Here is a 15,720-nt window from a genome sequence, read left to right as displayed (position 1 = left end):
ACTAACTTGCTGTAATGTGTGGTGAGTAATCCACTTGGACGAAAACTGCAAATAAACTTACCTGCAACACTTATTTCCTTGGATGCGGAGAAGGCCTTCAAACTGGTTGACTTGTTCTTTTAAGAGTTCTTTGTGGGGAAGGGAGCCAATTCCCCCTGTGTGGCAATGGCCAGTCATCATAATTCATCGGCCACAATAATCGTAAATGGTGCGAAATCAGGACTGATAAACGTACAAATGGGAATCGGGCCTCCAGTCACTGAGCCCATTTGCTTGGATCATTTACCTATTTGCATGGCGCATTCAAGGAATGCAAGATATCCCCCCAAAAAACCTTTTGCCCAGATCTGCATCAACATATACTATTTGAGATGTTTCCCTCTTTATGTTGTACAAACCATAAAAACTCTTCTTCCTTTTTAGTCAACTTCTAACATGTCAAGACATAACAGGATGTAAAATCAATATAGAGAGATTGAAATGCTAAACCTTTTGTTACCTGCAGAACACATTGCACGCTTGAAGAGAATATGCCCGTTTCAGTGCGGCCCATGTTGTATTGACTGCCTGGGGAGTAAAATAATACCCAGATTAGAGGACCTTTATAGGACCACTTTCCTCTCTATCTTTAAAAGTAATTTAGGACCTTGAAAGTGGACTCCACTTTTTATTTCCTGGTTAGGCAGGTTAGACATGGTTAAAATGAAAACATTTGGCATGGGCAAGATATCGGAGCAGCTGGACGTGCTTCGCTACAGCTCCTGGCCCAGCATAAAAAACACATGCCCGGTAACGAAAAGGCAGTTCCTCTACTGCACAAATTGTCCCCCCAATCTCCATGCTCCTTAAGGAATCTCTGAATGTCAGAGATGGAGGTGAAGAGCAGTGGACATTGCGTCCGACCTGGCTACAGAAGAGCACGCTGCAGCCCCATGAAAATGGCAGCTTTCATCGCCTAGTGGCGTATTGGCTGGCAGGGCCTCCGCACCATGAATAGACTGCAAGACTACAAGGCCACGAGTGTGATAATATTTGGAAATTAGCATCCGTCAGTAGAGAATTGATGTCAAAGCCTTGACGAAGTCCAGAAAATGGTACCGGATGAAACACGTGTTGGCTACCTTTTGTTGAAGACAATAAACCGGAACCTGGAAAAGATCTGAGCAAAATATGTGTAATCTTTTGAGCGCTCACAAGTACTTCTGTAGTACAATAACGTTAAATCTGAACTTGGAGGCAATAGTGTGACCACCCTTCCCTTCGTTTGGAGCACCTTAAGAATTTCCCTCAATCACAGAGTAAAAATTGGTGTGAATTGTTCCGCCATGTACTCTGGTCTCTATTTCTGCAGAGACTTTGTTCAGGCGGGTGGAGGAAGGAATAATGTTACTGATGTTTAGTTTTGATCAAGTGTTACATTTTTATGTCGATCCATACTATCGTCATCCCTAATAACGTAAACTGTACGCCTCAATATTTTGTAAATGATCTGTAAAGTAAAACCATAATGAACAATGTTTTACAGAACAAATGACCAGTCATGAGGGTCCTGTATCTCCAATTTTACACCCTTCATAGGGCTTACCTCACTCCGGTCAAAATTCTGCGGTATTTTGGAGGCTCTCAGTCGCCATGCCTGCGATGCGGAGTAGAAGGGGCTGATTTTGGTCACATGTTCTGGTCCTGCCGGGGCCTGGGCTCGTACTGGGCGGATGTGGTGGCGTGTCTGAATCAGGTGACTGACCGTGAGTTGGAGGTGGAGATGGGGACTTGCCTTTTGTTGTGGTTTCCGCACACCCCCCGCACCAAGGTCACAAGCAAGTTTTGCGATTTGGGGCTGATACTAGCGAAGCGGGAGCTCACTCTGCATTGGAAGGCCAAGCCCGGCCTGAGTTTTCGGAGATGGAGGGGGAGCTTCCTGGCCTGGACGGGAAGCGAAGGGACGCTTCGGCTTCAGATGGCCAGGCGGACCGCTAATGAGAAGGCGCTGGATGTGGCGAGGGCGTGGGGGGTGTTGGTGGAAGAGCTGCGCTCCTGGGAGACGAGGAATGTGGAGGCTGTGGAGGATGGGGATTCTGTAGACGTGGATGGGGGAGTGGAACCTGGGACGGGGTCGGTGGGGGCCACGGGGGAGTACATGCAGGACGGGGTCACTTAGTTACACTCATGGAGGACTTGCTATCTGCACTCTACCTGGGCAGCGGTTGAAGAGCGCAGGTGGGAACAGGGCAGCGGAGGGAGGTCAAGGCGGGTCCCTCTCTCTCGGGCTGAATACTAGCAGGGGTTTGCCCGTTTGCCTGGAGCTGGGACGTCTCAGGCCATAGGGCCAGATGGAAGGTGGCTGATGAGGAATTACTGCGGGCACACTGACTGGGGGGGGGTGGGGGTAGAGGGGGCGGTGGGTGGGGGATGTAGGGTAGGAATGCAGTGGAACGGATTTCTCCTGATGTGTAGTTTGAGGGGGGATTCTTCGTCTGCTGGTCATATGTGTAATGTTGGTCTTCAGGACCCTGGGTGTGAAAAATTAATAAAATCTTTTACCCAAAAAAAAAATGAGGGTCCTGTATCTGCTGCTCCTGTTGAAATTTGAACCAGTCTATTCGCAACCCTTATCTGTTAACTTATTACTGCCTTTATTTGGACGGGTGCTAGACCAAGGCCTGGAGTAAAACCCTGCAGTGCAGGAAATCACACCATGGTCAGGCATCTAAGGGTCGCGGCTAAGGTTAATATCAATGGTCCAAAAATGAGACATGCACAGTTTGACCACATGTAGAAAAGACAGTGATGGGTACACCTCAATGGGACATTATTTGTCCAAGAAGAGAGCACCCAGAGCGTATCTTCACACACAGTTAAATTATGGTACAGTGAGTCTTTAAAACAAGGTCTCACTTCCATTCAGTGGGACATTTTATAACTGGAAAAAAGAATGGTTGTAGCTTTTTATCCCATCTGTTAGATAAATGTAACTTAGATGAATCTGAAAGGTGGCACCCTCCGAAATGCCTCACTAGGTGATGAGTGCTGTGTGAAGGTATTAGCTGTAAGCGTGAAAGATCCTTTTGAAGCCTAAACTCTCACACGTGGACCTTATAGAGAGGCATGAAAATGCACACTAAAGAGGAAGGATTGGGAGAACTTGAGTTCTGATTTGCAAAAGAGTTCATTATGTATCAGGAATAGGGAAGTGCATTATAAGCTCATGCATGGTTGATACTAAAGTCTAGAGCCCTAGAAGTTGGAATGGTTGTGACCGGAGAAGAAGGGTTTGATTGTATGATGAAACTGCCTTAAAAGTGTACCTTTAGCAGAAGAAGAAATGAAGAGGATCAAGAATATTGCAGGGTATGCTATTTTAAAGGAAGCAGTGGTTGTCTCTCTTTTAAGACCAAACGGCGTTAGGGGAATAAGTCACACGGAATGATTGTTAATATGGCATATATTGCATGGTGCTCGGTGGGAGAGGGGGCCCACACACTAGTAGGGAGTCTTTGGACCGCCTCTTTGGAAATGTGAAGGATAAAAGATTAGCTGCAATCTGGCAGCCACTGTTGGACTATATTTCAACACATGGACACCGTGCTAAAGACCTGTTCTCCTCACCTCAGTCTTTTCTCTTTCTTTGCTTGCAGTTGGGTTAAGCATGACTAGATTTGTGTGTTTATGGGCTCTTGATCTTCTATAAACTACACAAATGACAGTCTAGTGCTGATTTTTATTATGACGATTTTCCTTTGGACTATCCAGCAAGGAACGGATGGGCGGGGGCTTGTCAGGGGGATACTACTGTTTAGAAAAGTTGTGCTTTTTATTGACAAATATTCCTTGAACTTTTCTTATGCTAAATGAATACAACAGATTAAAACACTGCTTAAAAATGAGAACTTTATTGAAACGCCTCTCTTGTCATTTCAGGTTCTGGTTTCATTGTAATTGTCCCAAGAGACGCTGGAACTGGTTGATGAGTATCTGCAGCTACTTCTCTGTCAGACTGAAGGAGCGGGACTCTTACTTACTCAATTAGAATTCTCTTTGACACCCTTTCCAGCATGGGCGGCACATGATCATTGGAGTGATTGTGGTAGGACAAACTATTTGAGCACCAGAGAGGATCCAGGACAAAGACCAAGCACACTTCAAGGACCATGGAGCTGCCTCCACGGCCAGTCCAGCTGCCACCACAGGCCTGTCAGTCGGCGCCTGAAATCCAATTGTTGGCAGCATCTCAGATGCCTGTGCAGATCATAAAGTTTGGGAAGATGAAGCCTGGGGATGACCCAGAAACCTTCCTGAGAGCCTTTGAGTTTGTGGCAGAGAGCGCCATGTGGCCTAAGGAAGAGTGGGCAGAGCACCTGGGCCCCTTGCTTTCTGGAGATGCTTGTGCTGTCTACCAGGCTCTGCCCCATAACACTGCTGAAGACTATGATGTCCTGAAAGAGGCTATACTGGATCACTTGGGTGTGAGTGAGAGAAGTTACCAAAGGAAGTTTCGCAGCGTGGCCTTCACTGAAGGTGCAAAACCACGGGATGTGGCCCATGAACTGCGGGACTGGGCCAGGCGATGGCTGAAGCCAGAAATCCGTAGCCCTGAAGAGATTGTGGAAATCATTGTGGTTGAGCAGTTCATTCAGATCCTGCCACAGGGGGCAGGGGAATGGATCAGCCATCACATGGCCTCACTGTCCCTCGACATCGCCATTCAACTGATCGAGAGCTACTTGGCTGGGGAAGACTTTCAAGCACTACCTGGGGAAGGTGAAACTGAGGTCCGGATGACACCCCAGCTGGAAGAGCAGCACACCCAAGGTAGGACCCTAAGCATTTTATGAGCAAAATACGTACAGTCCCATAAACAGACTGAGTGTTGAGCTTCAAACCAATCCTAGTGTTTGTAGAAGCATATGAAAACTTGTAAATGAAAGTATGGGTCCCTTAAGCTTGTGTGTCTTTTAACAGACCAGGCGCTTTGAGGCTCAGTGACTGTTCATTGTAATTTAACTCGTATGCGTATCCTAAATGCAAATCTGGTCAGTTTGGCTTCGCTGTATGAGTAGCAGACCACAGAATGTGTGCCTGAAAAATGTAATCTGATGATGAAGTGCTCCTTATGGCATAAAGGTCAATCTGGCCGCTCTGCACACGCCTTGGTAAAAGCTTGGTCCTTACAGATCACAGCTTGCCATATACCAGACATGTATCCATTCATGATGCTGGGTGACACTGGAGTTGATCCTTCATGATCTGTAGGTAGCGAAGCTTCAGACTGAATTGGATGTGCAGTTTCTATAGCACAGTGTTCACCAGTTCCTGTCTATGTATTTTCCAGCAGATGGCTTCTGTGCCACAGGGTAACGTCCAACTGCCACAGCCTGATTGAGTGGTTGTGAAGTGGTTCAGAGTGAGGGTTGTTCCTGTGGTGGTAGTCTGCAGTGCAGCTTGGATCTTGTCACCTTTCAAACTGAACACATGTGGCTGTGATGTGTCATGGGGGTCTTAGGTGGGTGCTTTTGTTGAATGGTTTTCCTCCAATCCCGGTCCGTTAATATTGTTTATTATCTCCTGTTATTTAAGGCAGACAGTACTTGCCTGCGGGTGCAATTTTAGCGGGGTCGTAGTGCAGTGGATTCAAGTGAACTATTATCTCAGCAGCTGAGGTCTTCTGTTCCAGGTGTGTTTACCCCTACGTACTACAGATAGGCGTTGGGAATATGGAAGTAAATTAGACTGGAATGTGTTGAAGCCACCTGCATGTCTGTAAATAGGTGGAGCCCTGGCTGGGGCTGGGGTCTCTGCAGCTATTTCTGGTTGTCACTTGTCAGGAGATAGTGCAGGCAGGTCTGACTGTTGGCTTGAGATGGAGGGGAAGGAGCTGGTTGAAACCGTAAGTTCACAGCAGGAGGAAGGGAAAAAATTTATTGAGCACAATGATTATGGATCAGTTGCATGAAGAGTACGCTATTGATCTACGCACCCGTCCTCAGCGGCGCTTGTATCGAGCATCAGTGATTATGGACCAGCGTACATGAAGAGTAGCTATTGATCTATGCACCCGTCCTCCGCGGCGCTTTTATATTGAACATCAGTGATTATGGACCAGCTTGAATGAAGGGGACGCTATTGATCTACGCACCAGTCATCAAGCGCACTTGTGCTGGGCATGAGTGATTATGGACGGGCTTGCATGAAGAGTACGCTATTGATCTACGCACCAGTCCTCACCGGTGTTTGTATTGAGCATCAGTGAATATGGACCAGCTTCCATGAAGGGGACGCGATTGATCTATGCATCCGTCCTCAGTGGTGCTTGTATTGAGCATCAGTGATTATGGACCAGCATACATGAAAGGTACGCTATTAATCTGCACACCTGTTCTCAGTGGCCCTCCAAAGATAAGCCCTTCGTCCTTTTGAACAGAAGAGATCTGTGCTAGAGCTGTCTTATGTTGGGAATCTGCTGTGGAATTAATTGGCAAAAGCTACAAAGAAAGTTGAAGATTTCTACAGTTTCAGGAAAGAGTTGAAGGCCTTCTTCCTAATCCTTTTGACCTACTTCTAGCTCCGAGCTGCTAGAATAGATTTAAATCTAGTTATGCACTGTTCAAAAGCCATGGATTGGATGTAGACCCTGCACTTCGGAACTAGTGTATGTCATGACCATATTATTGAATTTGATTGAATCTGTGGAACAGATTCCCTATACCAGGCAGAAAATAAAAGGGCTTGATGGGCCAAACTAACTGATGAAACCCAACACAAGTGGCAGCAGCTCATGATTTTGCTTGGTAGGAACGTGGAGTCTGCTCTTATAGAGGTGCCATATAGAGCACTGATTGCAAGGGAAATGAGACAAATAGTTGTTTTTAGGTCTCGCCTACGTAGCGCCTATGCGTTGCATAGGAGGGCCTTTAGCCGTTGATCTGCTCATTTTCAAGCACTGCACTCGTGCTTGTGGCGGCATCTACCTTGCGGGGGCGAGCAGCAGCGCGCCACAAGTACGAGGGCAGTGCTTGAAAATGAGCAGACTGCTCTCCCAAGAGCGCGCGCCTCTCTCCTCGCCCACACGTCCCGGCCACTCACTCGCTCCGCCCTCTCCGTCTCTTTTTTGCTCGTGCTTCTTGTTTCAACGACAAATGCCATTGGTCGATAAGCTAAAGTTTTCACTCTTTATTCCCAGTGGAGAAGCACTTATTGCAGCACATTAGATTTGTGTGCTCCACAAAGAAACCATTTACCAAAAGTTCGTCTCTTTCTCTTATTTCACTGTTCAACAAGTTTTCAATAATCCAACCACTGTATTTGTCAGGATGATAGCACGACTAGTCTTAGAAGTCTAGGCTTGTTCTTTCAGACTCCTTCAGAGTTTGAGACAGGTTTCCTTGACTGGTCCTGGGGGTACACCTATTGCAGAACCTCCCCGCCCTCGAGGATGCGTGCAGCTGATGTGTCTGTTGACATTAGGGACACGCGCTTTCGACGACTGCGGCCTGCAGCCGGCATGTTCTTACCATTCAAGGTCTGCCGCCCGTCTTTCTGTGCCTCCCGGGAGTGCCTGTCCTTGTACCAGACGCCTTCGACAGGCTCAGTCGGGATCTGTCATCAATGGAGTACTGATGCGACTATTGTAGAGAGGGGCTTTTACTGCACACTCCTGCCATCTAGTGGCTCAATTGGGAATAGTTTGAATGAGTATGAATCAAACTCTGAGGATGTTTAAAGCTTCAAACGCCAACATTAGATGACTGAGGATTTTGCAATAGCATCTCAGTTCTTATCTGAGCCATGAGCATATTATGTTTTTTTATAAGTTCTTATTATTATTTCCCTTCTGACCTTCTGTGTTCATGATGGCGCTGAGTGGCAGAGACTCCACTCCGGAATCTTCTTTGGGGATGGAATTGTATTTCATTTTTTATTTTCTGCGAGGTCTGGCCATTTTTTTTCTTTTTAGTACTTTAGTATTTTTTATTATTGATTTTATTGGCTTGCCGTGGGGTGGTACCCTGCTCATGTACTCTAATTTAGTACTATACTAATGAAACAAAATAGTTTAAAGTTTTGCCGCTAACATTAAAACTGCTTTTATATTTGCAATGGTCTTTGGGTTCACGCTGTGTTTTCCCGTATAAAAAAAAAAATTGAGCCAGTAACTGTACTAATAGCTTTTTTTTTTTTTTTGTGGCATTCCTTATCAGTGCCTATTAGCTCATGCATGCTCAACACACAGCATCACTCGATAAATACTACACAAAATTCACTTTCAAAGATGTGTGGAACGCACGCATCTTCACGTTAAATTGCGTTTCGTCCCAGTAATTTCCATGCAGTCTGTAGTTTCTTACAATTCTCAGCAGCAGTAGAGTGGTTGTGACAGAAGAACCACTGTGTGTCCTCCATCACACCTACACACCAGCTGTTCGCTTCACCCTCCCTCCCCTTGTTACTACTAGCAACCCGGCTGACATTCCACCGAGCAGCGCACGCTGCTTTCTAAAGCACGAGCCGCGGAAGAACTGTCCTTCCTGTGTGCACGGTCCTGCGAGCCCTGCCCTGAATACACCACCTCTGTGCAGTGTGTATGTGTACCGTCCTGTGTGCACGTCTCGTGTGTACTGCCGTGAATGCACCACCTCTGTGCACTGTCCCACATGTCCTGTCCTGTGTGCACTTTCCCCACTGACAACAAAGCCTCTCTCTTTCGGGGGTGCTACTGTGGCAGGACAATGCCCGAGTGCTTCCGTCTGTGGTACTCCCTGCCCCCACAGTTGGCAACCCTCCCCGGGCACTTACAATATGTCCATCTAGCGCTAGGTGCCCGGTAGAGAGCAGCGCCTCGGCCCTGCAGTCTACCAGCATGTGCAAGTGATGTGTATACATGTGCACACAGGTGATGCGGTTGCGGGTTCGTGTTCAATGTCTGCTGCAGTTGGGGTGGGCGGTGCCAACCTTAGAAGTATGGAGTGATCCGGCCTAATGTCGTTATGTCTGGGCCTCGTGGCCGAAAGGAATCTGGGTGAAAGTTACGCCTCGGTGCATTCTTCGAGCCCACACCGTGGGGTAAGGGGAGGACGGCCTGCCCTGGTGCATTTGTAGGACACAGCAGACTGGCATTTATTTCAATAACTTTACGTAGCTGCAAGGTGGCTGCTGCAGGCCCTTGTACCCTGTTGTACCAGTAAGTATATGTCCTTGGAAGAGAGCTGCTTCTCATGCGCTTTGTGAATGGCAAAAATAGTAATTGTATAGCTATTCAATCCCTGGCAGCACACCACCCAGGATTATATGCTGCATAGCTAAGCATTTATAAGGTCCCAAAGGCGAGACCTATTGGCTATGCCAATGCTTGTTCCTCTTTCTGACTTGGAAAAGTTATCCTTGTGCGTACGTTGTGCGCGTGTTATACATTAATGGAACAAAGAATGGTGCACTGTTACGTATTTATATAAATCATGTGCGTTGCACATGAATGCTTGCAAAAGTGTGTGTTCCCCTCGGAGCGATCATGACGTGCCAGAGGAGTGACAAACTACTTGCAGTCCACAGTAGGTGTAGTCTGCAGTTGAAACCTATTTGAGGGCCATAAAGGTTTCTCAAATCCTCTGTGAGCGCTGATCAGATGTAAGTGGTGCCGGAAATAAGTGTGCGAATCGCACCATTCCGTCTAGTTCCCAAATGATGCGTACACGAAGAGGTGTGCAAAAATAACTTTATACCTGGAAAATTGAAAAGCTGTATATCAAAACTTGGCAACTAACACTACGTGCAATGTTAGTATTTCACATATTACACAACAATATGAATGAATTAATGAAGGCATGAGGATTATGTATTTAGTGCTCAGCTACTCCAGGAGTGTGCCGCTTTCAGCATCAATGGCAGGTGCTTGGGAGGCAGGACCAACGGGCTCCCTGGAACCATAAAGGTTAAAGAGGTAAATTTTCAGCGTTTAAAAAAAAAACACTTTCTTCCTTAGTGATTAGTCTCTGTTGGCCAGACTTCTTGCTCCACATACCTGTGGCCAATCCTTGAAGGAGGAACACCCTCTCCGTTGCTTTTTAAAACTGGGCACTGTTAGTGGAACGCAGCGATCTCCCTGGTCTGTATTCCTTGATCCTCCCATTGAAGTATGAGGGGCTTGGTGCATCTGTATTGCAGATTTAAACATGATGCACTTGTGTAATGTGAGCCGGTGTAGCTTCTTCCGGAGATCAAATACTGATGAGTGCATGGGTTCCTTGGATAGTATGCTGACCACCATATTTTGTACCACCTGAAGACGCTGGATCAGGTAATCTGGGCGGTGCAGGTATAAAACATTGACGTAATTACACCTAGATAAGATCTGAACCTTTGCCAATGTGAACTGAGCTTCATTAGGAATCGGGTGCAGATATTTCCTGTGGAGAATAATTTTGAGTGTGTCCCCCTCCTTGTTTATGTTTGAATAAGCAAGCAATCTCAGTTTCTTTTTTTAGGTCTAGCCTGGCGTAGGTTGCGCGCAGTCTCGCTGGCGAGATTTAAGGATATGGGGATTTTTTTAGTAATGGGCATTAAGCCCCGCCCCTCTTTTCCATTGGCTGGCGTCACCGTTTATGCTAAACGGTGGCCAGCCATTGGGAAAGAGCTCTGTGTGACATACTCTTTTCTCTCTTTCTGCCGTCCCACTTGGACTGACTGCTCTGACTTACTGCTGGCGTAAAAGGTTTCTTATCTTTATGGGGCCAAACACATGGCCCCATAAAGATAAGAAACCTTTTAGCAGGCGAGGCCTGGGACGGCAGAAAAAGGGGGGAAAAAACGTAATGGCGAGCGCTTGTTTTTGTGGTGCTTGGATGTAGAATACGGGTTATCTGCATTCCAGGGAAACAAGGAATCAGCCTTTGCATTCAGTGACCAGAGGAATATTAAACCTGCTAGACGAGAACTAGTGACCTGCGCTATTGCAGAGTCCAGTCCCCGGATCCAGGAATCACAAATCACAAGGGTTTAGTAACCTGGTGAAAAGCATGTGCGCGGAATGGGCAAAAGCTGCACCCATGATAGGGGAATCAGAGTGCTGACGATTCAGCATATACTGCTGTTGAGAGTGCGCGCAGGTCATCGAACAAATTAGAAAAGTACTTCTGGACATTCGACGAATCCATACATTGGGTAGGGGCCCCTTCAAAGCGTGCGTAATCGTTGTAAAAAAAAAAAAAAGCCTGTGCAGAATTCTCGACAACGTCATCCGGATTATTTTGGAAATGTAGCAAATTTAATTTGAAAGTGAACGGATTCTTCACGAGCACGCGCATCTTTTGATGGTGCACGCGTTGGTCCAGAAAGGTGCCGAACACGTTTGAAAGTTCTCCAAATGGTTGACGAGGGGCCCACATATCTCTGGAAAAGTGCGGGTTTCTCATGAGTCTGCGGAGTTGTTTAACATTACCACAACGTCCTTACACAGACTCGAGAGGAGCGTACCCCGGAACTGGCCAGAGAGCCACTGGTCCGAAGCCAGCGGACAAGAAGTCCGCTATATCCATAGCTGTGATTCATACATTTAACAGAAAATGGCATTGCTACTAAGAAATTCGGTATCTGTCAACAAAAACGTTGGACATAATACACAGGAGGTAAACTAACTGGTCTTCTCTTTGGATGCTGTGCGGGGTGGGGCGAGGCAGGGTAAGCGAGTAGCTCTCTCGTGTTAGAAGTCAGTGAGTCGGAGAATTATGTGTTAAATTATATGGACAGAAACAGGTACTACTGAGGGCTACTCAGTAACCAGGGAGCCTGGACGTTCAGTGACCAGATGGAGCATAAAGCGAGAGCATTAAGCGACCCTAGGGGTCATAGCTTGCTACTTGCTTCCTTGTGTCCCTGAAAAGACTTCCAGGGACACAAGGAATCAGCCTTTGCATTCAGTGACCAGAGGAATATTAAACCTGCTAGACGAGAACTAGTGACCTGTGCTATCGCAGAGTCCAGTCCACGGATCCAGGAATCACAAATCACGAGGGTTTAGTAACCTGGAGAAAAGCATGTGTGCGGAATGGGCGAAAGCTGCACCCATGATCGGGGAATCGGAGTGCTGACGATTCAGTGACCGGAGGAACAAGCATTGGCATAGCCAGTAGGTCTGGCCTTTGGGACCTTATAAGTGTTTAGCCATGCAACAGTTGATGTTGTTGCACCAAGGATATTGTGCTGCATAACTAAATACTTATAAGGCCCCAAAGGCGAGACCTATTGGCTATGCCAATGCTTTTTTTTTGTTTGTTTTTTTAAAGCTGTTTTTATTCTTTTTTTTATACTTTTTTTTTGTATATACTTTGCGAAGTTCAACACAAGGGTTACATCCTTGTTTTTCAGAAAATTCTTAAAATTACATTGCTAGAGCTGCACCAGCTGACACGTGTTTTGCCCTCAGTGGTCAGTTGGACCGGGGTTTCTCAAGGCTTGCATGAGTCGGTAGCCAGCAAGATATTAAACTCGCCCTCTCTGCCTGCCATCCTGAACTGCGCAGCATGGAGCTGTCAATGTGTGCCTGACCACCATATTTTGTATCACCTGCAGACGCTGGATCAGGTAATCTGGGAGGTGCAGGTACAAAACATTAACATAATTGAACCTAGATAAAATCTGAACCTTTACCACTGTGAACTGCAAGCTTCATGAGGAATCTGGTACAGATCTTTCCTGAGCAAGCAAAGAATCCAAAGGCGGGATTTTACAACATCTGAAACCTGAGAGCTGAAGAAAATATGCAAATCAAACAGAACGCCCATATTTCTTTTGATCAACATTCGGGGGCGGAAGGGGGTGGGATGGTATTAGGCCAGGCTTTGTCCATCCAGGGAAGGGGTTCAACCCAAATAATAGGATCCCAGTCTTGTCTGGGTTTCACTTTAGTTTGTTCTTGCTGAGCCAGTCAAGTAGCGCCTTTATGCAATAAGCAAATTTTTTGGGGCGCTGAATCCCCCTTGTAGGTGGGCAGGAGCTGTGTATCCTTCGCATGCCGAGAGATTCGACTTGGAATGCCAAAGAGGTCATATAAATATTGAAAAGGGTAGTTAGGGCTCAGGGTGAGGCCTGTTCAACTGTTCAGCTCGGGAAGCACATGGCTTTATCCAGACTACCTGCTCTTATTTCTCCAGGAAGGAGCCTAGCCATCCTAAGGCAGAGCCCGCCACATCTAGATGTTCCAGTCTTTGTACCATGATGCCGTGGGCCACTGTATCAAATGTTGCTGACCGGTCCAACAGCACCAGAGCAACCTTAAGACCAGAATCGAGGGTGGTCTTTTTAGATTCAGAGACTTCTAATAGTGCTATCTCTGTACAGTGTCGGGCTTGAGAGCCGGACTGGGGCAAGTCTAATAGCTTGTTTTAGCCCAAAAAGTAGTGAACTGGTGGTTTACCGCTTTTTGTAAAATGTTGGCAGCTGCAGGCAATAGTGAGTCTGATCTCAAATGAGCTAGTACTCCTGTGTTAGCCTGTTTAAGAATGGGGGACTACGTTAGCCCTCTTACAGGAGTCTGGTATGACACCTGAATGAAGCGAAACCGAAAATAATTCTGATAAATTGGGGGCAATGCTGTCAGCTACAGACATCAGTTTGAGGTGGGAGCAGATCCTCAGGAGATCCTGATCTGTAGTGTGCAAACTGCGCCTTGCGATCCTCTGTTGCAAGTGGTAAAGAGAGTGTCCGCTTTGTCTCTGCTGATGGCCCTGTAATATGTCCAGTTCCTGGGGCAAAATCCAGCGTACTAGGAACCCCATGTTAACCTGTATTTAAGAACTCTGGCCTTCGAAGAAATTGCTTAGTCCTGAGCCTAAGGCTTGGTTGGAATCTGGGAGCGGGGCCTTAGTTTTAGGGTGCGTGATGCTGAATACGATCTTAAAGATATCTGTTGGAAATGGCCCTTTTTGCAGGGTCATCCCTAAACTTTTTGCCTTCCTCCTGTATTTTTTCTAACCTGTTTTTGTTGGCTTTATGACTCTGGGCACTTAACACTGCTGATCAGTGCTAAAGTGCATATGCTCTCCCTTGGTAAATATGACAGTGAATTGGTATATCCCTGGTTGGCTTATTTGGTTTACCTGTTAGTCCCTAGTAGCGTGGCCTGTGTGTGCCCAGGGCTGGTAACCCAAATCCTGCTGATGTGCCTGCAGCGCTGGTTTGCGCCACCCACAGAAGCAGCTTGTAAAGTGTACCTCAGACCTGCCACTACAGTGTCTGTGTGCAGTCCAGAATTGCCATCTTGGCTGTGAAATGCACCCACTTCCCAGTCCCTGAACCTTCCCTTGGCATCATGTGAGTCACCCCTATGGTAGGGTGCATTGTATGTGTAAGGTAGGACATGCCCGATGTGTGTAGCATGTCCTGGTAGTGAATTACACCCAATTTCGTTTTTCACTACTGTAAGGCTACCTGTTCTCCATAGGCCAGAATGGGAGGTTTGACTATTACATTCTGTAGTCCTGACTGACCCAAAGAACATGGTAAAAAACGAATTTAGTATGCCTGAGCTCAGAATATTAAAATACATATTTTAGTGAAGTTTAATTTTATATTCTGTGTTTGAAAATACCACTTTTAGAAAGTAGGTATTTTCTTGCCTAAGCCTTCCAGTGTGCTCTGCTGTTATGTGTATTGGCTGTCTGGTTTTGGAGGGACAGGGCAGGCTGAGTCAGACCTGGGTTGAATAGAGAGATCTGTATTGGAGTATGGGGAGGGGTAGCTCCTTGACATGAATAGGGCTGTGCCTGGCAAGGTGGATTCTGGCTCCACCTCCTACTGTGCGTCTGATGGCAGATCCCCTCTTTCTGAAAGGAAGGATGCAGCCTGGTAAACAAAGTGCTTCAGGACTGGTTCTGGCTGGGTTCAGTGACTTGTAGCTTCTGAGAACAAAGACTTTTGGGGTATAAATATCTGTGCTGAAACCCCTACAATTTGTATTGCTCCTGGACAACAAGGGGAACCTCTGTCTGTGTAACTGAAGGAATCTGCAGGAGGTGACTGTCCTTGTGCTTGTGTGCTGTTTCTTGGATTGGCCTGCAGTAGTTTTCACTGGACTTGGAAGAAGAGGAAAAGGACTTTGAAGTGAACTTTTATTTCAACTTGCTAAAGCAATCACCCAAGCGCTAGAAGAGAGCTAGCCTCCTGCTGGAGTCTCGGGCACATCAGACTCCACTACCAGCCTCCTGTTTCCTCCCAGCGAGGATTTCTATCTGCAGGTGAGGCTCCTGTGAGTTCCAGGGCCTCTATTTCTACTACAGAGAAAAGAGTGCTGAAAATCGTCGCTAACACCCGTTTGCGAGCCGCCTCAACTGAAAGCGCATGGAAAATCATTGCGCTGCTGCCGCTGAGGGCTCGCTACTGGAGGTCATCGCATCGCATGTTTGCGGGCCTCCAAGTGCTCGCTAACCAAAGATCATCGCATAGAGTTAATCGCTTCACGACATCGCAGTGCGGACGCCGGGCGTCCGTCACTATCGCATCGCACCCGGATCGTCGCTCCCTCGCGTAGCACCATTTCTTCTCATCGCAACAGGGTCGCACATGCAAACAGGCTCTGCACATCATCCTCCCTTGCGGCAAGGATTTCAACGCATAGCCGGCTTAGCGTGGAGAAGTTTGTCGCTTTGTCCTGCCCACATCTGTAGATCAGCACATCATCCTCCCTTGCGGCAAGGATTCAACGCATCGCTGGTCTCGTGTGAGGAAAATCATCGC

The 15,720-nt window shown here is 46.9% G+C and overlaps 1 protein-coding gene across 4 annotated transcripts in view; it reads left to right on the top strand.

The window, feature by feature from the left end:
- Positions 1–15,720, top strand: part of LOC146863518 (uncharacterized) — a 287,879-nt gene that overhangs the window by 35,475 nt on the left and 236,684 nt on the right. For all 4 annotated transcript variants that reach the window (XM_085642960.1, XM_085642958.1, XM_085642959.1 and 1 more), the window contains exon 2: positions 3,919–4,809. In XM_085642960.1, the coding sequence (XP_085499086.1) occupies positions 4,149–4,809 (661 nt within the window). In that variant the 5' untranslated portion in view covers positions 3,919–4,148. The remainder of the gene's footprint in view (positions 1–3,918; positions 4,810–15,720) is intronic.

The sequence above is a fragment of the Triturus cristatus genome, chromosome 2_2, assembly GCF_964204655.1.
Source record: "Triturus cristatus chromosome 2_2, aTriCri1.1, whole genome shotgun sequence".
Classification (NCBI taxonomy): domain Eukaryota; kingdom Metazoa; phylum Chordata; class Amphibia; order Caudata; family Salamandridae; genus Triturus; species Triturus cristatus.
Note: the sequence above shows the minus strand (reverse complement) of the source record. Positions and strands in the feature narration are given on the sequence as shown.